Genomic DNA, 21366 nt, shown 5'->3' with positions numbered 1-21366 from the left:
GCAACAGCAGCGTGCAAGCGGGTGCACGGTACTGGCCTACTGCTTGAGGCGAGCAGGCGAGAACGCCGCGAACGCCCTGATGCGGTCGCGCAGTTCGACAGCATCCTGTTTACGTCAGGAGGGCGTTTTGCCCTGTTTACACCCGGAGAGTATCCACGACGGAAACGGATGCGCAAAAAGACCTTTTGGCTGGCGAAAGGGTGTGCAAGCATCGCAATGCATTAGTTATTCGGAGGGACAGATCAGACAGCGCAGTGAACGCCAGCGACTTCTTCCCTGGGGCACCGGAAGTCCGTTCAATCTCAGCTCACCTGCTGCTAGGCGGCACAACTTTTCTTTCCGCGTAGCACAGTTTATGGACCCCTCGGTGGGCGTACATCGTCAGTATCACAGCGAACATTCAAAAGACAGCCTTGCACACAGTCGTGAAGTATTAGGTGCCCCACTGACCGAGGATCTATTTGCTCGCACTCCACGGCGGTAATCTGCTCCCTACTCCGTGAGGCAAAAACAAATTGTTTAATTCCGTCCGCATGGGAGCCTTGGAATGCGTTGGTCGACGTTATTATGTGCGGACCTGCACACTGAATGCGACGCTGTCGGTTGGGATTTAGTTACGGCCGCCGAAGGATAGAGGCGGCATTCGAAACGCCCGTGCGCGTGCCGGGCAAATCGGTAGCTCAGTTTGGACCGACGTCTTATCGTAGTACGGGTCTGGAAGCAACGTCCATTGCTCCCTCACATAAGAGTAGGGAGCCTCTAGTGCTCTGGTAGCCGCCCATTGGAGGCGCCGCTGCGTGGCTTTCAACAGTCGTGCGGCGTCGCCGTGTCAGTTGCCCGTTACCAGGCGCGTGTGTGTCGGAAAGTGAAGCCATACGTCCTGCACACAGGAAGACCCCTCGATTGAACATGCGCGAGAGCATCCTCGAAGTGGAGACTTATGAGTTGCTCGGATTCAAAAGGAGGGGTATGAACTCTACCCGTTGTAACTCCAACTGCGTCTCCGATCCCACGGCCCCGTGGCTTCTGTCACAGAATATTATGTCTAAGAATTCCAGGAGGAGCCAAGGAAACTGCGAATCTGCTCAACAACTCTTCGGACTTGACCCGTTTGTCGGCCGTAGCTCGGCCATGGACACCGGCACCTCGGAAGGGCGCCGTAGCTTCCGAGAGCTTGGCATTCTTTTCCTGACCCGCAGGTGGACTACCCCAAATGCATACCCCTGTTACGTCGCTCACGCGTTTCGTTCTTTGCATATGACTATTCCCTGTCGCCTGCAGTTGGCAAGAAATGGGTTCTGTATAGCCACTGTTACCGGCAGCACATCTATGCGCTCTGCTCGCCATCGGGGCCTTGTTTTCTTGGCGATACAACGGTCGCGTGGGCACAGCGTCCCTTACTCGATGCCGCATGCCTGCCTGCGAACGCTGTCTTCGATTCCTTGGTGCACGACAATCAATGACGACGACGGCCTTGCGGGGGCACTGAAACCACAAACGTCCCTTCCATGTGCAACCTCATTGCCACGTGCCGTCTCTCAGCATATTGCAGCTGTTTGCTTGTGGCATGCTACTCAACTTCAAAAGGCAGGACTACTGTCACGAATGTGTTAAAACATCTCATCACTGCGTGGCACCGTCGGCTGTCAGTTTTTCTGTTTCCTTTACCGAATGAAGAGCATGTACTTTCCTTTATCAGTGGCACTGCCGCCATGATGGAATGTACTTCTGAGATGCGTCAGTCATCACGATAGAGCAAATCACACATGCGTGCGAAAGATGGTGGTTTGCGGAACTTTTCACCAAGCACACCCACGCTGCTGGCTCGCGTGCTTGGCGGCACTGGGGTAACCAGTCCTGTTGGTACCTCTGCCTCCTACCGATAAATATGGAAGGCGTGTCGAAACGATAGACGGGCGGTCTGTGCTCAGCTTGTGTTAGGGGCTAGATGAAGCTGGTACTATGATCGCGTGTTACTAGGCAGCACGCTGCGGGGAGGCTTTCTCCCATGAATTAAAACTGTTGGGGAAAAGGGCAGCTCTGAGCACCGCTTCCCGAAGCTCAAGTTTGCAGACGAAGACGCAGCCCTGAATTTCACTCCGTGTGACTGGAAAAAAACAAGCCAAGTGAGGTGACTGGTATTCGCAGGTCTATTATAGAGACAGAAATAACACGGGAGCCTCTACTGCCAGTCGTCCTCCAACCAGCCTTTCTACATCAGAGGAACGAGAAGCCAAACTGCCGTCCACCCTCTAGGCACATACATCTTGTTTACAATGACAAAGCTTCTATTTCGACTCACTCAGGACAGCTTTGTTCCCCTGTACAGGGAAATTCCTCCAACTGCGCATAAGGCTGCCCGGCGGCTAGAGGGCACAGAAACAGCACGAATGGGCAGGAAGGGGCACAAACTCATGGCAACACGTCCCTGGTGTTTGATTTTCAATATTTCCAATAGCGAGTATCCATAATTTACAGTTAAGACAACGGGGGTATCTAATCCCATTTGCTCCCTTAACTTTCGTATCTCCGGGTCAGTATCGACCCCCTAAGATGCTTTCGCTGTTGATCTTCTTCTTTGTACCTTTGCTGAATGGGCAAGGCGGAAAGGTTGTATTGGAATACTTCTATGCGAGCGCCCGATCATGGCGGTCTAGAACACCTCGTCAGTGACAACAGATTTCGTCCATGGTCTTAAGTGCTGTTTGTGCGCGGCTTTTATTTTTACTGCAGAAGCACCGCCGCAGTACGATTATTTTCGGCTTGGCGGAACGACCCGCAGGCGTGGAGGTGGGGCGCAGCGCTACTACAAACGCCCCGAAAGCGACACAGGAGAAGTGTATCACTATTCATTGTCGAAAAGCTTGTGCGAAAGTGCGGTGGCAGGTCCCTCAGACACCAGTCCGTACGCGCGGAGCAACTCGTAGTGCCGCTGTACTAGTTTCCGCGCACACAGTGGCCTGGCATGGGGCTCGGAGACGACCGCGCCTGGCCATGCCAGGGGTTTCGAGCGACCCGGCCCGGCCGCGCCGCGCCTCGTCGCTCGAGTCGCTCGAGTGCCCTCAAGCAACGATACTAGGAGTCCAGAAGCTACGGGCAACTCAAAGTGCCATCATTCCTCCGGACACACACACAGCTTCCCTGCAAGAACTGTTTTGCTGTACTCACCGCTTCCGTCACTCGGCAGTGCCACAGCTGGCACCTCAGCTGGCAACAGTAGTTCCCCGCACGCCTCCAGCGTCGGCCGCCTTCACCGCGCGCTGGGACACAGCCCCCGGAAAATTCACCTCGGAATGCATGTGAAGCAGGCCACACTGGCTAACCGCAGCCTGCTGCCGTCTCTTGCTAGGATTAGTCCAGGCTCCAGAACGTCTTGTGGTTGCGCAATCTTTGCATACTGTGATCTTTCTGTCTGTTCGAAAGGCTGCGTACGGCTTGACCTGCCTACTCGTCGATCTTGGGCATCGAGGTGCCGTCGAGCTAACTACTCACAACTCGCGGAACCCCTCGTTATCGTCTTTAAAACGTAACAAAGCCAAATGAGTTCCTGCCGATACATTGCCCACTTCGTAGTGGCGCTGCTTTTCTTGGCGGCTGCTTACTTGACGGCAGCCGACGCCGCTTTGGATCCAAAGGCGCAGGAGCCTCAACATGGGTACGGGCAAGCCCGCTCTCTTTTCCTTGTCTGCTTCATCGATTACAAGACAGCCCACAGCATAACTTGAGCACCATCTTCTTCGATTTTTCTGCTGGCCGTCGACTACCATTGTCGCGTGTTTTTCAGTGTCAGCATTTCTGCTCAAGGCTGGTCAACGCGTGCGCTGCTGCGCTAGCCGTCGAAGGGCCGAGCTCTGCGGTGTGGCTCTACATGATAGTTCTCTCATAGGCGCATTGGACTCTGCGGGTTTCCCTGATAGACGCTGCATGTTTCTGCGTGTGCGAATTGCGGACTTTGCTTCTGAACTCGGCCGTCTGTCAAAACAAATCTAGCGATTCTGCCCCCCTGTCCTGCATCTTGAGGGATTCGTGTCCCAGACAACAAAGGCTCTCCCCTGGATCGCATCTATTTCTTCCAGTATCCCATCCAGCTGTATGAACGTGTCTCCTCTTATACTGCCACCCCCTCTTGACGCCTTATTTGCCATCCACCCAGGAGTAGATCCATTGATTCCAACATTCGTGCGAATCCAAACAGCCAGAGAGGGAAGTAGACGGTTTATGTGCCATCCCCATCGAAGGATATCTCAGATGAAATACAGCTGACGTGCTACGCTATTTTCTTTAGGGATGAGGCTGTGGCTCTTGAGGTCGAAAGAACACTCAGCTCGCCCGAAGAATCAGAACAACAAGCGGAGGCGACGGAGTCGCATCGTCTGGATATTGCCTCGTAAGTAGCGGACAAGGGCCGCAATGAATATATAGGGGGTCGAAGTACAGGGAAACACCTTGGCGCGGCCTACAGAAGAGGGTGGAAAGCCGTATAGCGCGACAATACAGCTCGGTGCACGGGGATAGCTGGTTGGTACAGACGTCCTCTGCTGCGAGGAAGCCGACGGTGGCGCTTCCAGATCGGAGGTGGAACATCTCTCTGCAAACCAACCACTCCACGCGCCTCCGAGTGACACGGCCTGGAAGAGAATATCAGAGTAGATTTATCGATTTCAACACTCGTGCGAATCCAAACAGCCAGAGAGGGAAGTAGACGGTTTATGTGCCATCCCCATCGAAGGATATCTCCGATGAAATACAGCTGACGTGCAACGCTATTTTCTTTAGGGATGAGGCTGTGGCTCTTGAGGTCGAAAGAACACCCAGCTCGCCCGAAGAATCAGCACGACAAGCGGAGGCGACGGAGTCGCATCGTCTGGATATTGCCTCGTAAGTAGCGGACAAGGGCCGCAATGAATATATAGGGGGTCGAAGTACAGGGAAACACCTTGGCGCGGCCTACAGAAGAGGGTGGAAAGCCGTATAGCGCGACAATACAGCTCGGTGCACGGGGATAGCTGGTTGGTACAGACGTCCTCTGCTGCGAGGAAGCCGACGGTGGCGCTTCCAGATCAGAGGTGGAACATCTCTCTGCAAACCAACCACTCCACGCGCCTCCGAGTGACAAGGCCTGGAAGAGAATATCAGAGGTGTGTTCTTGGTACACACTGACATCTGTATGCCTCGTCGCCAATCTCAGCCGTTGCAGTTTCACTGCTAACATATCTCTGTTTTCTTCAGTCGAGCCAAGTCGAAAAAGACGACTCGTCGCACAGGGAAGGCACGTAAAGCTCTCCGCGCCAGCCTGATTTTGCTGGAGGTCGCATTCTATGCGTTCCTCGCCTATTTCGCCTACGCGCAAATTCAGTGCCATTATTCAAGTAAGCCTGAAATCCGACTGCGCATTACATCTCTTTTGCAAGTAAAGCCTGTATATAATCTTCAGGTTGTTGCGCAAGGTGCGCCAGAAGATTGTTGGCGCAATTCGCGTCAGCCAATGCAGATCTTGCTGAGGCATCCTACTGCCGCACTGCGCCACCTCATGAGGTGGTTCCAACAAACGCATCGCATCTTGCAGCCTTCGGTAGCTTCGTTCAGGGCGGATATGCATTCCTTGATTTTTTTGAGCACAAAGCAATTTCTTTAGGGTGTCCTGTTGCCGGCGTGTCCCCTCTTCCTCCTCAGAAACATGTAAGCATGGTGATCGACAGTCGACGTTTTTTATAGCCAGCTGCCAGCGACGACAGCATGTCTTGTAGTGTGTCTCAGCCTTCTGCTGAAAGTGGATTTCGAGTCACAGACTACGTGTCTCTAGGGCGCTGCCGAATTGCATGTAAGCGGTATCCGCCTATCCTCTGAATTCCCGTATCCTCGAGAATAGAAATGATGACCGACCACCCGGCGAAGGAGCATTCAAGAAGTCCAATGCGAATGCTCGCATTACGTGTCTGCTTGTAAAAAGGCCGTACGTCAGCGAGTTCAGGGTGCTTGGGTAACAGAATTTAGCATCCGAGTGTAGCGGTGAAGCTGAAGCAAGAGGCGACGTGCGCGGAAGTCATCACGACCGCTGTGTCTGCCCCGTTCATCGGAACGAACAGCGCGTAGGCTGCCACGCGGTGGGCACCTTAAAGCGACAGCCAGGGATGCACCTTGTATAGAGAGAAGCCCTTTCTCCAAGCAGGTCACTCATGCTAGTAACACCGATTTGTTTTCCCTACGCCATTATCCGTGTTGGCAGGCAGATAACCTCCTCTCAGTGCCTCAGCTAGGAGTCCACCCGGACAGACGCGCTTGTAGCACGCAGCGTCAAGCTGATGCGTCTTCTCCTTGATCCGTGAAGTGAAGCGTGCGACAGGAGTAGACACACAAAATGACTCAGAGTGCTCGATATGCATTTTCCATATTGTGTGCGTCAAATGAGGGCAGGCGCGGAAAGGGCTGAAACAAGCCACCGATTCAAACTTTACCACCAAGCGCTTTTCACACACACTGTCTCTACTCACAGTGAGTAAGTAGCTGTGTGAGGGAATGAGCAGACTTCTTCCAGTCAGGAAGGGAGCTGGGAGAGTATCGCGCAATCGTTGTCGCGACTCACTTCTAGAACGCAGTTGTTTTATTTGTTCCTTTTTTCTTAGCATTATCTCGATTTCGGAGCACAAGCAGCTCCGATGTTCATTGAACTATTTCATTGAAATAACTGTATGAGGTCTGATCACTCAGCACCGGATCTTGGGCATCCCATGTCGCCTGATGCAGACCGGCGGTTGAGGGTGACCGGACGAAGCACGGTCCATTAGGCCGCGAGATGCCTGCAGTTTCAGCCGCGTCGCACTCTGTCTTGGTGTCTACCTGGAACGATATCAGAGCGTACGTACCGTACCAATTAGGGCCAGACCTCGGTTTGCTCTCAACTTTATGTCATCCCGCCGCAGAACTCCGGTCTTCGCCTCATGTGCAACACAGTCTGCGAGAACGTCGTAGACGTGTGCGATACCCTTGCAAAACGCTGCGGCTTCTCCAATTCCTAACAGGATGTAGGAGCGGGAACGCCAGAACCCTAATTGGATGCCAGAGGTGCAGTGCAATATGCTTGCAGAGTGGTGGCGGAGCTTCCGACGACTGTGTCTAGAATGCGAGATACCTTACTTGCGAAGCATATCCCGAAGCAAATACGCACTGGAGCTTTCAGACCGTCAACGTCACGTGCCTGTCGTGATGCTGTGTGTCGCCGTTTGTATCATCAGTTCGTAAGCAGTTTTGGCATTCCTCAGTGCTCACACAGAAACGCGTGTAACGGTACAGTGCGGGGAAGAGCAAGGCTGGGAATCCTCGAATTTATCGTCGTTTGGAGGCACAGCGTAGTTCTTGTTTCGTGTCCACTCTTTGTTGCCCTTATCCAGCATGTAAGGATTGGGCTGTCGTGGTCTGGCACGGTCACACTGGTTTGCTGCACAGGTCGCCGCGGATTGATTCTAGGGAGGCGTAGCTGTGTACTGGAGTTATTTGGAACGTACAGCGGACGTCCGGATACACGGTGACAAAATGCGCTTTGTAGCCGTCACCACGACATGACATCGGGCTGTGAAAAGCACACAGAAAATAACTATTCGTCCGCTTGGATGAACTGCGTTCCTCCAGTCAGTAAGAGGTCGTTGCAGAGGGAAGGCTGAGGATCCGAGGAAAAGGAGCTAATCGTGACGGGATATTAAGTAGTCTAGCAATATCTACACGTTTAGGTGAAAGCCGGAGGGAGGTACGGTCGCTGTTTTTGGCATTTCCATCCTGCTCATTTGCTACAGGGTGCTGCTGTCGTCTCCACGCGAGGATTTTACGTGATAATTTGCGTTTTTGGACAATGCACGTCAAATGTGTCTGCGCCACGTGTTCATTCTCTACATTCCTTCAGCGGGTAAGGATTCTGGATTTACGGGAATCGCATAGCCAATGGAGCCCCGTCAAATGGCACCTTGGCAGCTTCAGGATTTCAAGTGCCAAACGCCCCGTCCTAGCTTCCGTCCCGCTCTTCTACCACAGATTCTGCCTGCCCATACGCATCGACTTCGTTTGGAAACGTGTATCATCGTGCTGGTTTTTATTTATGTGCCATCGGTGACAGTCTGTAAGTATCACCCCCATGAGCACAGAGAGCAAACATTGGTAGAATTCCACCGTGCCATCAGATCCGGGGTAATACAGTCCTCCCTCTGTGCGGTTCCGGGTCGTCCGCCGTGCGGAGGGTTGGGGGGCAGGTGGGGGGAGCACCGCTTACAAGGACGGGACAATCTAATCACATAAATTCCTGTGGTTGTTTTTCGTGTTGGCCTTCACCAGTTCGTAAGCGAGACTCCCAACGTGCTATCCGAGCAGAACTAAGGACCGGGTGGGGGGATCCGTCGTCAGGCTTAGGATTATTTCTGAGGTGTGTGAACTCTTGCCGCGTAAGGGTTGCCCGCTATGACTTCAGCTTGAGTCTCCCGTGCGTCTATACCGTCTAATTCAGCATGTAAGCCCAGCGTGACGTTAGGGATGAGCAAGTGGTAGTTCACATGTCTCAGATGACCAAATATAATGTATGCGAATGCATTCATCTGCAAACCTTCATCGAGTTCCGCTCCAACGCCCAACATGCGGGCAATAGACGTTCTCTGGCAGGTTGATCACATCTGTTGGCGCTGTCTAACCCTTCTTGTTTGTTGAACTAGATCACCTGTACGATGCGTGCCTATCGGGGAGCAAGGTAGTATCCGTTAGGAAGCGACACGTTGCTCTAGTGGATACTGTGCAATTGTGCAAATTGCTTCAGTCAGTACGTCGTTGGAAAAACAAGCATGTGCGGGAAAAGCTGCAGGCTAGATGCGTGAATCATGTCAGCAGGGCTCGTGTGGCATTGCTCTAGAGAGCAAGCGACGCCAAGCAGGCGCGTGTGTTCCAAGTCAGCCAGCAGCGATTAACGAAGCGGCGTCTACTAAGGAAGCTCCGCCGCTTGGGCCTAATGTGCAGTGGCATCCCCCACAGCTAAGCTTCCTTAGCACACGCCTCCCATAATGTAAGCCTCGAGCACACATGGTCGCTTTTTAATGCGTGGAACTAACGCTTATTCTCAGACCGTGAGCACCGCACACAGGGAGCAGTGTACCTTGAGGCCGAAATGCCGAGTCCCCGAGCGGTTTAGAGCTTACTTCCGTTTTGCATAAAGCACACCGCGCAGCTAGTTATGACATGCTCTTCTCTGTTGGAAGAAACATGACTATGCGGTGTTCCGTCTTCGAGACTTCACTAAGCAACTGGAGAGGTCGTTGTTTCTCTTATGTCCCGCTCAGAATGTAAGAATATGACGATGAGTCGAGACTGAAGCGAAGAGAAAAGTTAGGGCATAGGTGCGTTGGGGCGAAGCGTCATAGATCACCAGAGGGAAACCAGACCACGGCGCCAGTTTGTGGACAGCTAAGCGATGGACGTGGGGAAACACTGCCCTGAGTACGACAGCATGAACGATCTGAGGTCGAATCTGCATGGACGCTGTACTTTCAGTGCGTAAGCTTGGAATTTTCGCGACATGATAATTGAGACCTCACCGCCTTGCCAGTAGTGAGGCGCGGTAGTTTGCGGGAGAATAGGGTAGCGGCTTGAACGGCGGTTGGAGGCCTAATGCATCACCGTGACGTTGTGTCGGCACGTGTTACCTTCACGCTCAGCAAGTACGTCACACGGATTTTATTTTTGGTTGAGGGGAGAAGCCGCGCAGGGAGGCTTGATCCCGCGCCGGAAGGCTGCGGTGTCTTTGAAGGCGGTGAATCAGCGGAGCCTTGAAACACGGTCAACCAGCGGGCTCGCGGCATATATTCACACAGCCCACAATATGCGCTTCCGCGCGTCCGATTTGCTTCCTAACCCAGAGAGTAGGCAAATGATCCTCGAGTTCGCTGCCACGGGAGCACGAGACCCCGCGTGTCACTGACGGCGTCGCTCGCCCTCTAATGAACTTGCATTCTTCCAGTCGTTTTTACTCAAGGGGGGACAGACTTAGCTAGCCATCGACACCGAAGGACAGTGGAGATCTTACGTCCATGGGCAATTTGGAGTTGGCGCGGTACTGCGACCAGATGTGTACTGGAAGCATAGATGTGCCCCTGGCTTTTCATCACTGGCGATGTTTCGACCGTGTTCCATTGCTCAACATCAGTCAGTACGTCTTCACTGAAAACTCCTGCGTCACAAGCGAAGCAATAGTGTGGAGCAATCCGCGACGAGGCAATAGTGGAGAACCGTGTGTCCACGCTCTTTAACCCTCATGTGGAGCCGCAGTACAAAGACCGCACATGCGGCTGCCGACTCAGGTATCGCTGTGCATGCAAGCCCAAGCATAGAGAGATTTATTCGCACACCACGGATGTCTTCTTGAATCATCCTTTTCAAAAATTTGCTCGATGTTTCACTTCAAGAAGAAAGTGGGAGGAGAAGAGTTAGTGTCCCGTGTTGCTTCAACCAAATCAACACTGGAGCCCCAGAGTCGGGACTGCCGCCCTCGATGCCCCTATTATTTATGTGATAGGAACACTGGTGTGTCAGACGTAAAGAGGGACAAGAAGTCACCACTGGATTTCCGGTCTCGCCCGAATTAACGAAAGTGTTTGCTACGGGGCGATACCTCTCGAAACAGACAGTACGACTCGTAAAAAACGCCGGATGAGAATCAGATGAGTCTAGAGGACCGCAAGCTGGAAACGCATATGACGCAACGGGAGAGCATTCTCAGCGGCTGTGAATGACTGTTTGTCTTGGCGTCGTGGATGGCTGTCTTTGTACGCAGGTCTGAGAAGACGCTTGCAAGGTCAGGCTAGGGCGCCGGCTGAGGCGGCGGCACCAGCTGGTCAGGCTTGAAAAACTCGAAACCCGCTCTGCGCGATCACCGTTGTAAGTGTTGCGGTGACTCTGAGCCATTAACGAGACAACATAACTTCGCCCCGAATAGCATCCGTTGACATCAGGGCCGGGTAAATCAAGCAAACTCGCCGTGTTTTTGGCAGCCGTGAAGTATCACCACCTGGCCGCTGCGGCAGGCCAGTGAAGCCGTAGGGTCTGCGGATCCTGCCTAATTATTTTTCCGCGTGGGAAGGTGACCGGGCACCGGCGCACTCAGTTGGTACTACGGACACTTTCACCTCGCTTCCTTGGGAACAACTGGGAGACTACAGGGAGCAGAGAACCGGTCTTCCAGCATTACCCAGCGCCGCGACGTCTACTGCTAGTAGGAAATGCACTATAAACCATTGGGGCAAAGAAGCACGCAACCCATGATCAAGGTGTGACCATACAGTGTCATCGGCGGTGTCGTCACTGTGTGCGGATCGTTCCGGATGCGTTGCCAATCGTCCACTTGTAACTCTCAGGGCGTCAACACTACTCTGAGCAGAACACGCGTCGCAACGTCGACCGCTACGCGATGTGTGTTTCCATCGCACGGCCGCAACTCGCCCGAATCGCTTCGGCGGAAAAACGCCTCCAACGACACTCTGCAAATCTGCAATGGCCTTTACCACTTGACGTTTGTGGGTCGCGCCTACATCTATAATGATTCGACGGTACGACAGCTCTTGGCGCAGGACTGTTACGTGGCATATCGCGTGGAAAAAGGTGATGTTGCCAGAGGCGGTGTCTCTTCCATCAGCGAAACCAGCACAGCGTTACTCTTTACGTGCGTGCGACTGTGAACAGTCGAACTACGAGTACTGAGCATGAGGAGGGGTCACATACTTACTCTACGTGCCTGGTATGAAATGCTTTATGATAATAACACTCCGGTTCTGATGCGGATTCCCTAGCGCATCTCACGCATTCGATGCGGTGTGCAGGGAGCCGTGATTTGTTTCAAATCTGTGCGATTATTTGCATCATATGGATAATCGAAAACCTACAGCCTGTAGGAACAGTCATGGCCGCGCTAACATGTTTCTTACTGACTGCGCGGCTGACGTGTGTCACAGCTGCGCAAGGCCTTCTTCTGTTCCACGACGCCAGGCCACGAGCAGTTTTACACCAGGCTCTTTTTATCGGGCATTATTACTTTCAGTTTGCCCCTCTTGCTAGAAAGGATTGCCGCCGATCATCTGCATTATGCTCTCCTAGAAACATTGCCTCCGCGCCTCGCCATATAATGACTGCTTGGCGCGCGTGGTAGTCTCTCAAACCGGGTGACGCACTCTCACTGTTCAGCCGGGTAGCATCATCCATTGCCCACAATTTTGGGGGCTTCCGTGCTGAAAACAGCGTCGCTGACAGGCGTCGCACTAGGGCGAATTACTACCGCTCCAGCTCTTAAGTTTTGCACACGGAATCAGGCGAACAAGCAAATCGACGTGGAGAATGTTTCCTTTTTGTACTCAAATCGCATTATATATTCAGTGCATTTACGCCAACCCGGGGGGCACAACAGACACTTGACATGCACGCTGGTCTCTATAAGAAATACAGCATTGAGCTGGACGTCAGCGCGAGCTCGCACCACCAAGAGAGGCCAGCGCGTGCATTTCTCTGCACACAGTCGCGCACCTTCCAAGTTGTTGTAGGTGCAAACACACACGATCTAATTAGGCCGGAATAACATGAGGCGTCCTGCGCGGCCAACGGGTGCACGCAGTAAATACAGTATTCTGCACTTTTCAGCCGCTTGCGAACCACTGCCAACCGACTGCACGCACTGTAGCGGCGCTTCGCCGCTTCCATTCCAGGCCTGCGGACGGATACCGAAAACAGGTAGACACACCTGTTTACAGCTCACGCACGACTACCGAGAGCCACGCTGTACAGGCTCACACATACAAGACAACAACGCGACTGGCAGACAACAACTCGTCGTGTGAGCTGGAACAGCTAACCCCAAGTGGAATATCCGTTTACTGCATGGATGCGTCAGCAGCGTCTCCGACACATGCTACACTGCGTGCCGAGCGAAGGTCGCTGGCGATGCTTGTGCTCGCTCCCGAAATGGAGAGGTGCAATCCTGGCGCATACACGACCGGCGGCCACAGAATTTGGCTGCCTTCGCAGCGCCATAAGGCTGTCGCCTTCAGTAGAAACTGAAAACGTCGGAGGTTTCCCTCGCGAAGCAAGCGTTCAAGTAGTTGCTGATGCTGTCGTCGGAGCGTAGAGACGATCACCGCAAGGTTTCCATCTTGCAGTAATTATCCTCTATCGGGTAGATGCTACGTTGTGAACGGCAGCCGCCGATAAACTGACGACAGGAACTCGCTCCGAAGGTCAGAATCCGTTCTGGGAAGAAATCGCAAGCGTAAGCAGGCATACACTTCCTTTGGGAGAAGCATGGTCACCTACACACATAGCTTCGCTGTCGTCTACGTTGTCACATTGTCACTAGCCAAATGGTTGTATCCCACCCCCACATTCGGCTGGTGGAAACTTTATTTTTCTTCTTTCTTTGTAAAGCAAAACATTCCAGCATTGAAGAATCAGCTTTGATATTTAATAAATCATCAACAGACCGCTGTAAAAACTGATTAGCAATTAAGTAAAAAAGAATTGTCATGATCTCTGTCGTTGGAGAAACTCACTCGAAGACGCCGAGGAAGGCTTTCGTCGTCGTCACGCTATTCGGTATACAGACGCCTCGCATTGCCATGCACATGTGACTGAGAACAGCACAGCACGCAGGTCGGAATGGTGTCTCATACGTTGTCTGTCCCTTAGGATGAGGAAAGAAAACTGGCCGTTAAACGCAGCTCTGCTACACTCAAAACTGCAACGAGTTACTATAACGATCGTCAGTGGGCGCCCGTGTTTGTCCCGGGTGCCATTTCGTGACAAATGGCTTCTTGACTGGCATTTCGCTGGACGCACCGACACGTCCCCGCGCAATGAGTGAGACTTGTCGCGACAGCAAGCACCCCCCTGCGAGTCACTAACTTGCACTCAAGCAGAACAGCAACCCCTCGAGGTTTCACGACTTCCATCACCGCCGCGGCAATCTGCTGAGTCAGCCTCTCCTGAGAGCAGATAAACACAGCCAAGGCGCAGAACCCGACCTGCCACTGATATATTCCTCTTGAGACCCATCTCAGTCACATCTATCCCAAGATACGTACTCAACGTCAGCGAGAAGTCTCTCGCATCTGTGGATGAGACGACGCGTGCAGTTTGCCACCCGCAGCTGTGAAAAATACGTTTGTCGGCACCATACTCCGGGGTCCGCAAAAGTGGGCAGCGGCCTCAATACGTCACACTAGTACGTCAGCGCACTGTACGTATCACCTGAACTCGCACCCTGTGGTCCGCAGTAGAGGCAAGTGATGGAGCCACACAGTGCCGCCCACAATGAGGTGCGCTCCCCCGGTTTCCTCAGGATATAGGGCAAGACACATTCACGCTCCATACTTCGGAGCGACACCTACCTGAATCTGCAGTCTGCGCGAATAAACTTGCGTGAGCCGTGCAAATTTCGAAAGGCCCAGCACGTGCTTGTCAGGGATATACCTGCAACACCCACGCACATGAAGACTCACCCACGTGGGCTGCACCATTTGCACATGCTGTATGGTTCCAGCTTCGAGTGTACATAGGGCCTTCCAGAAGCGGCATCGCTCGCGAGACCCGTGCAATATGTTCAGGCTACTCCTCCTCCTCACAGATTCGTCGCATGCCAAAATGTCCTCTAGGAGAGACGCCTCGTCGCCTGTCTCCCGACAACTGGTACCCTTCATCTGCGTGGGCAGCCGCAGATTGCTGCCGCCGCCCTCCGTGCCCAAGGCTAGCAATGCCTTTCTTACCCGATATGGCATTTGCCGAAGAACGGGAGCAGGTGATGCTCGCACAGGGAGCTTACATCAATCTGCCCCACGGTGACCATCCGCTTGCCAGAGGTGAAGTCTCCGCGTGCTCCTGCCCAATCGTCCACATGGAAGAGTGCGTCCTGGATGACCTCTGCACGCAACAGAATGCGAGTTCACAGCGCCGTTCACAAGCACACTAACCCCTCTCGCGAGCGCATCGGGCCTGTCGCGCGAGCATGATATCTGGTGGGTCACAGCATCGAACGGCACCGCAGCCGCAGCTGGAACGCTCGCCCGCGGACACTCACGCAATGCCGTTCGCTCTCAACAACAAACCCGAACACCACGGGCACTCGAGTCGAGTGGAAGACGCATGAATTCATACCTTTCGGGTCGTAACGATAGCCCTGAGAGAAAGCTTCGAAGGCAGCCGCGACTCTCTTCGGCGTGTCCCGCAGGCCCGGCCGATTCAAATCCTCGCCTATAGCCTGTCACATCAGTCACACGTCACAGACAAGCCTCACGGACTGCCGCGCTCACTGTTCTTTGTGTACAAGCACTTTCGAGTAAGCGTCTCCGACACTGACAGCCAAACGCCTCGACCACGTAGGAAACAGAGCTTTCCCACTTTGAATTTGTCTGGTAGGTCGGAAATGCACTGCGCACATGCAGGCGACGAGGAATACGAGGAAAGGAAGCTGAAAAATCCCTACGACTTCGTTCGGCCGCGGCACACATCCCTTGCGGAGTTACAAACCGGTCCACTGGTATGGAATTATCTGGGTGCGATGATTCAGTCAAACCAGAAGCGTGTGCATCTGTCTGCAAGCTGCGCTGACGCCGCTCCACAATGACGGCTGCTGCAGAATAGGGTGTCACTTCTGTCCGTGTTCCTCACAGCTCTCCGACGAGGTCGCTTACCTGTAGGATCAGACGCACACCGTCCTCCAGTGCCTCCTTGTTCGCTTGCCCGAACGCTTCCACCTGGCTGGCTTTTTTTCGAGGGTCTGCCATCGTGTACGGGCCGCGAGCGTCAGCGTCCTCCCCCCACGAATCACATTCTTCCGATTCGACTTCGCGCCGGTAGTCCTTATCCCGACGCCGTATGTCGCCGCCGTTCTGGCGCTCGATCCCTGTCCCGCGGTCCACGTTCGCAGCACCCTGGGGGGCGTGTGCAGCTCCAGCAGTGGCATCTGCGGAGCTAGCCACTGGCGGAAGCGTCTTCCGCGTACGTGGTTTCCTCCGCCGAAGTCGGTTCCGGTGTTTCTGTGTGGCAGGCGAGGTTTGCTCGGTGAGCGTCCGCCATCTGGCGGCTGTGTCCGTGTGCTGGTGGTCCCAGGTAAGGGCGGGAGATTTGCGGATGGCGCAAGCGTTCTCTGCTTCCTCGCCTCTGCCGTCTCCCGGGTGGTCACGCGGGCACCAGCTCTGGTCAGCACAAGCCTCCACAGAGCCTGGGCCCCCATTTAAGCCGAGTCGGCGACCCGCTGACTTCGGCCCCGGCCGCGGAGTTCCTGTTTGGCCGCCGCCGGGCGCCCGCTCGCCCTTGCTGCGGGCATGGGGCGCTGCAGAGTCACACTGCCTGGTACTGTCGGCGGCACAAGGCACCCGGCCTGCCTCGCCCGCAGTGGGATTGACGAAGTCGGCGGGAGTGGGGGTTGGAACGTGGCATGCGGCCGCCGAGTGCCCACGGCGTTCGCTCGGCAGCGGCAACGCGGCCGGGGGCTGGGGACCGGCCTTCCGTTGTCCTGCGGACGCGGACGGGTTCAGGATGAGGCCCCCGCGAGCAGACTCGGTCGCCGCATACCCCAAGTGGCAAAGCCCGCGAAGCGGAGCACTCGCAGGCGTCCGCGAACGACCCGACGCCGCGGAAGCCTGTCTGCAGACGGGTGGGCTATGAACTGGCCTGCTCAAGTCCCTGCGGCTGCTGCATGTGCTGCTGCTGCCAGTATCCAGGCCTCCGCTGGCCGTGCTGCCCACACTTGATCGCCGGCCGCGTCCCGCCGCGCGGAGGACCTCCCAGTTTTCCACCTTTTTTGGGTGCTCGCTTTGCGGCGCATCTACCTGGTTCGCGTGAATGCCCCTGTGTGCGAGGGAAGACGTTTCCATCCTCGAGCGCGGGGCGGGTCTTCAAGGACGGGGGGCAAGGTCGAGAGCGTCTCCAATATCTGTTGGAGGATTGCCAGCCGAGCGTCTGTTGGCGCTGCTGGAGCAGAGTGGGACACGCGACGAGAGTCACCCGCCCTCAACCACCGACACAAGGGGGCCGCCCGCCGCCAGGCGCGCGACCCGCCACGCTGGCAGGCAGGTTCTCGGCCTTCAGCAGAGGCTCAACGCTAAGTAGAACAATGCAGTCATCCACACGGCCTCTGCGTTGGATACCATGAGCAGACAGAGCGCCACTGACAGATTAGGCCCGCAGTGTTCACGATGAGCGAGAGACCAGGTTTCAAATGCGATCGACTACGGCAGGGAAAACTAATACTCGAAGACGAAGGTCTGCCAATGCCCTATTTGCATCTCGTTAGTCAAAAGTGCGTCGCACTGCTCGTCGTGATGGCGCCTACCCAACTCCGGCCTCCAGCCGAGGAAGGACACAGATGCTGACTTCAGAAAACTCTGCGACGGTCGTTCGATGACGAACGCATCGTGGAGCAGCTTTGAGCAAGACAGGAAAGCAAGCAGTTTAGGAAAAACTGTATGACCCTGCCGGTCAGGCTACTCGGCAAACGCGACCCCCGAACGGGACGCGAAGAACAGCAGAGGCACCTCTTGCCAGGAAACAACCAAGCGTCTGCGTCCCTCGAGCTAGTGCTGCAGTTGGAAGGCTCTCACACTCAGAACCGCCATGTGTTCCAACACAGCGCGCATCTACAGAATGCCATGATCGTTCGCGTCCGAGAAGAAACAGTAATTAAAAAAGGGTTCCGCGCCGATGCATGAGTTACACATCGAAAGTTACCGACTAGACAGAACTCCCCGCTGCAGCACCTGCTAAGGGTAGAGCCTCGGCAGAAATTGGGGAACAAATAGATCCCTGGAGAGGATATACCAAAGGATATTTGCTGTTACGAAAGGACACGAGGAAATTGTCAAAGCAGGTGAAATAGAATAACAAATGCGAGCATGCAGTCCCCTCCCTTAAGAATTAGACGTCCTCTTTCTACCAGAATCGAACCAAGCACTTGAGCGCGCCTAATAAGGAACGGGTGTAGAGGGTGAGAGGAGAAGACAACAGCGCGAGTTTAGAAAAACCACGGGCAATTAGTCAAGTGGCGGCAGCGGTACTGCATGTAGTTTGCGAGCGACTGAAAGACATGCGTGGGCCGCGTGCGGCGTTGTACCGGGTCAGTAGACACGCAGACCACACAGAAGCGCAGGATGTGCACATAAAGAACTTATTATTGGGATACTAAATTATTCGACCAATGCGCTTGAATCAGTGTGAGTTGGCAGGCAGGAACCGCATGTCTGCCCCCCTCTCTTGAGCCGAGACATGCGCTGTGAGCGCGAGTGACACCAGCTCGAGTGTGCACATGCAGTCACGCAGCCCATCATCGTACGGTAGGAACAGGAGCCCCCGGGCAGTAGCAAGGGAAGCTCTTGAGAAAATTGTGTACCATGTCTGCCATCACTCCCACACCTTCGCTGGCTCCTGCAAAAGTGGTGATGGGTGACAAAAGTCCCAGCCCCAAAGGATCAGAAGGCCAGATCAGCAGGAAAAAGAAATTTTAGCCCTAGTGGCTGGTGCAAGCGACGGACGAGGCGGCTGTGCAACTAAGCGACACAAACCCGCGAAGCATCGGACGACCGCCCTCAGCGACTCGAATATGAGGGTACTGTGGTGACGATGATGGAACAGTGGGATTGCCGTGGATATGCTAAATGGGCGACTCTAGCAAAGGAGAGTTAATAATCCCTCTCAGCCGCGGTTCGAACCCCGGGAGTGAGGGAGTCTCCGCATCTTGTTGGGCGTTTCTGACCCACACGCGTGAGACGGGGAATAGATACACCCCGTGATGCACAATACAGCACAAGCCAAGCCCGTATGGATGTGTTTACTACGCCAGCCTCATCGCACTGTCTTTGCGCATAGTGATACCCCACATAAAAATGGATGACTCTTACAAAGCTTCCTCTCCATCATATAGTGATGGATTCCTCCGATGCTTGGTCGCCGACGACGCCGGTTGACCCCCCCACTAAGAACCCCTGTGGCGGAGCAACTGGGAAAAAACAGCTCTGGGCTCTTCGAATAAAGGCTTCCCGCTTGTCCCCATTCTGCCTGAGCTGGGTCGTGACCAGTGGCTCACTTATATACTGAGTCATTCGACGTTTCAATCCCACAGAGAGAAAAGCCACGCCGAGCCCCAAAAGTGTGGCGGTCATACATCTCTTTCATACTATGTAGATGATCACCAATGCTGTCCGATCATGGAGAACTTCGGGTGTTGTTTCCCAGAAAGGTGGAACTGATGGCAGGGGTCGGTGGCACATAATTTGTGATCGAACGTGTGGTGCACGTCTTTCCTCTGCGGTGACAGTTAATCTTACTTGCTTCTTGCTGCGAGTGTAGTTGTGTCTGGTTTCCATCAAGTGGCAAGGAAGGCATCGGTTTCTGAGACTGCTGTGCCTTTCCCAGAGAGCCCTCTTCGATCGGATCCACGAATAGCGGCTTTGATCTTTGTGCCGTGCCGGTTGATCCCCTCGCGGTTGAAGTTTGACTTTCTACCGAACGGATATACGAACAGTTTTGTCTTTACCTCATCGCGAACAACAGCGCGTACAGCGAACGACACATACGCTTGGCGTGGGACTGGCGCAGTATCGACGCTGATCGGTTTTCTTCTCCCTAACCCAAAGGGATCCCCTGAGCGGAGCTGGCCTGTTGTTCCTGACGCCTCACATGAGGGCATACCGCGCGCTTGCTTGTTTCTATACTATAACTGTTCACATCTCGCATGCTGTGACAGACGCCAGTTAGCTTGACGTGCGTCCCTCCATGAAGGTGTCCACATACGTGGTGGATGTGGGGAATTTTACTTGATAACGAAGCCACATTCCATGACGTAGACCCGGGCTGCAGCATTCCAGATGGATGGTCCCGCGTTCTGTGGTCCCCGCAATATCCCCCCTAGTCTATTTATCTATGCTAGAGACGACACAGGGCATTCTCCTCTTTCACATGTCCGGGGAGGGAACGTGCATAGTCCCCGCTTGTGCTTGAGCAGATGTTGCCGACAGAAGAGTGACAGTTTGCCGTGGATGCGGAGATGTTGGCGACAGCGTCTACTTCAGATTGTCCTCGGTCCCGTTGAACTGGGCTGATTCTCGAGTCGCCCCTTCAGTCTTTTTCGGGGGATGGCACTTCGCCATACATCGCAGCTTCGCTGATCGTGCCGTTAGCATGACTAGCAGGGGGACCAACGACGTTCGTAGCACGGGTCGCCCTCACGCCAGAGCGGTCAGGCTGAAACTGCACTAGGATGGAGGCTGTTGACTATCGAGCTGTAGAACCGCCACTCTCTGAGCGATTTCTATGTTCCTGGGCATCACGGATAGAAGTCTCTGAACGGCCCGCCCAGGGGCCCCGCCTTCGTCGACGCGCCTAAGTAATGCATCAACCCTATATTGGGAGAATGTCACACCGCTCTGCGTATTAGTTTTGAACAAAGTCTTCGATCCTTTCTTCTCGTTAGTGATGGGTCGGAAAGGCAGGCGAAGGATGGAAGCCAAGTGGAGAGAGGGAGCGAACGTGTGTAACTGTGGTAATTCACTCGATCAGTGCGGGCGTGTGATGCCAGGTGCTTTTGGCGAAAACAAAGCATCAGTTAGCGGCACCCGCGGGGCTGAAACTGAGGCTATCGAGGGCGTTACCTGTGTGGCAGCTACCGTTAGCGCGGTTGCCATCCGGGGACACTTTATGGACCAAGTCTGTGATAGAGGGTCAGGATCCCGAGAAGCGTCACGCCGGCGTGGGTGGAGACGCCGTGTGAAAACTGAACAGAGGGCCGTGGGAATACCCCCTTCAGGCGGAGGTGGCGAGGCCTTTGACCTAACGCAAGCAACCATCCTAGAAGCTGACCAGAGGAAGGATAGTGGCAGAATGTCACGTCGGAGGGGCCTGTATACCAAGGGCCGGGATGAGAGTTGTCCTGCAAGAGGACAGCCAGAGCAGGCATTCAGCGGCAGGCGAACTCCGGTGAGCGGCACAGCACTCTTCCATGTTCCTGCCATCAGTGAGAAGCACCCTGTTCACTTCTCCGTTCAGCAGTGCCAAGCAAGGGGAAACCAACAGCTCCTAGCCGCGAAGGGTAACGTCCGCTCGAGGCTCCGGCGTGGCCGTGATGGGGGCCATGGTCAACTGTCAGGGCTGGGATATAGCGGTTTATGGCTCGTGGAGCACCCATGTTGGGGTACACACAGCCTGAAGCTACTGGTGGATAGAGATATTCTTTTGAAGCACGTTGTCGGTAGTGCACACTGCGTGCCGTTAACATTTTTGACGACTGCCACTGGGGCGCTGACGCACACAAGCCGGAATGCTCGCCGACCAACATGGACGCTGAACGAGCAAAGTTCAAAAATGTACTCCACT

General features: G+C 54.4%; 2 protein-coding genes across 2 annotated transcripts; one reads left to right on the top strand and one right to left on the bottom strand.

The window, feature by feature from the left end:
• Positions 1 to 3539: 3539 nt before the first annotated feature.
• Positions 3540 to 6093, top strand: BESB_013140 (uncharacterized protein; the record flags this gene model as incomplete). Its single annotated transcript, XM_029360044.1, has 6 exons — positions 3540 to 3655; positions 4286 to 4387; positions 4777 to 4878; positions 5230 to 5369; positions 5483 to 5679; positions 5995 to 6093. The coding sequence occupies 6 exons, from the start codon at positions 3540 to 3542 to the stop codon at positions 6091 to 6093; spliced, it is 756 nt and encodes a 251-aa protein (XP_029216711.1).
• Positions 6094 to 13552: 7459 nt separating this feature from the next.
• Positions 13553 to 16877, bottom strand: BESB_013130 (putative GTP cyclohydrolase I; the record flags this gene model as incomplete). Its single annotated transcript, XM_029360043.1, has 6 exons — positions 13553 to 13634; positions 13909 to 13988; positions 14394 to 14475; positions 14769 to 14922; positions 15157 to 15259; positions 15693 to 16877. The coding sequence occupies 6 exons, from the start codon at positions 16875 to 16877 to the stop codon at positions 13553 to 13555; spliced, it is 1686 nt and encodes a 561-aa protein (XP_029216710.1).
• Between the last annotated feature and the right edge of the window lie 4489 nt (positions 16878 to 21366).

The sequence above is a fragment of the Besnoitia besnoiti genome, chromosome IX (assembly GCF_002563875.1).
Source record: "Besnoitia besnoiti strain Bb-Ger1 chromosome IX, whole genome shotgun sequence".
In the NCBI taxonomy this organism is placed as follows: domain Eukaryota; phylum Apicomplexa; class Conoidasida; order Eucoccidiorida; family Sarcocystidae; genus Besnoitia; species Besnoitia besnoiti.
This window is presented reverse-complemented; position numbering and strand designations above follow the sequence as displayed.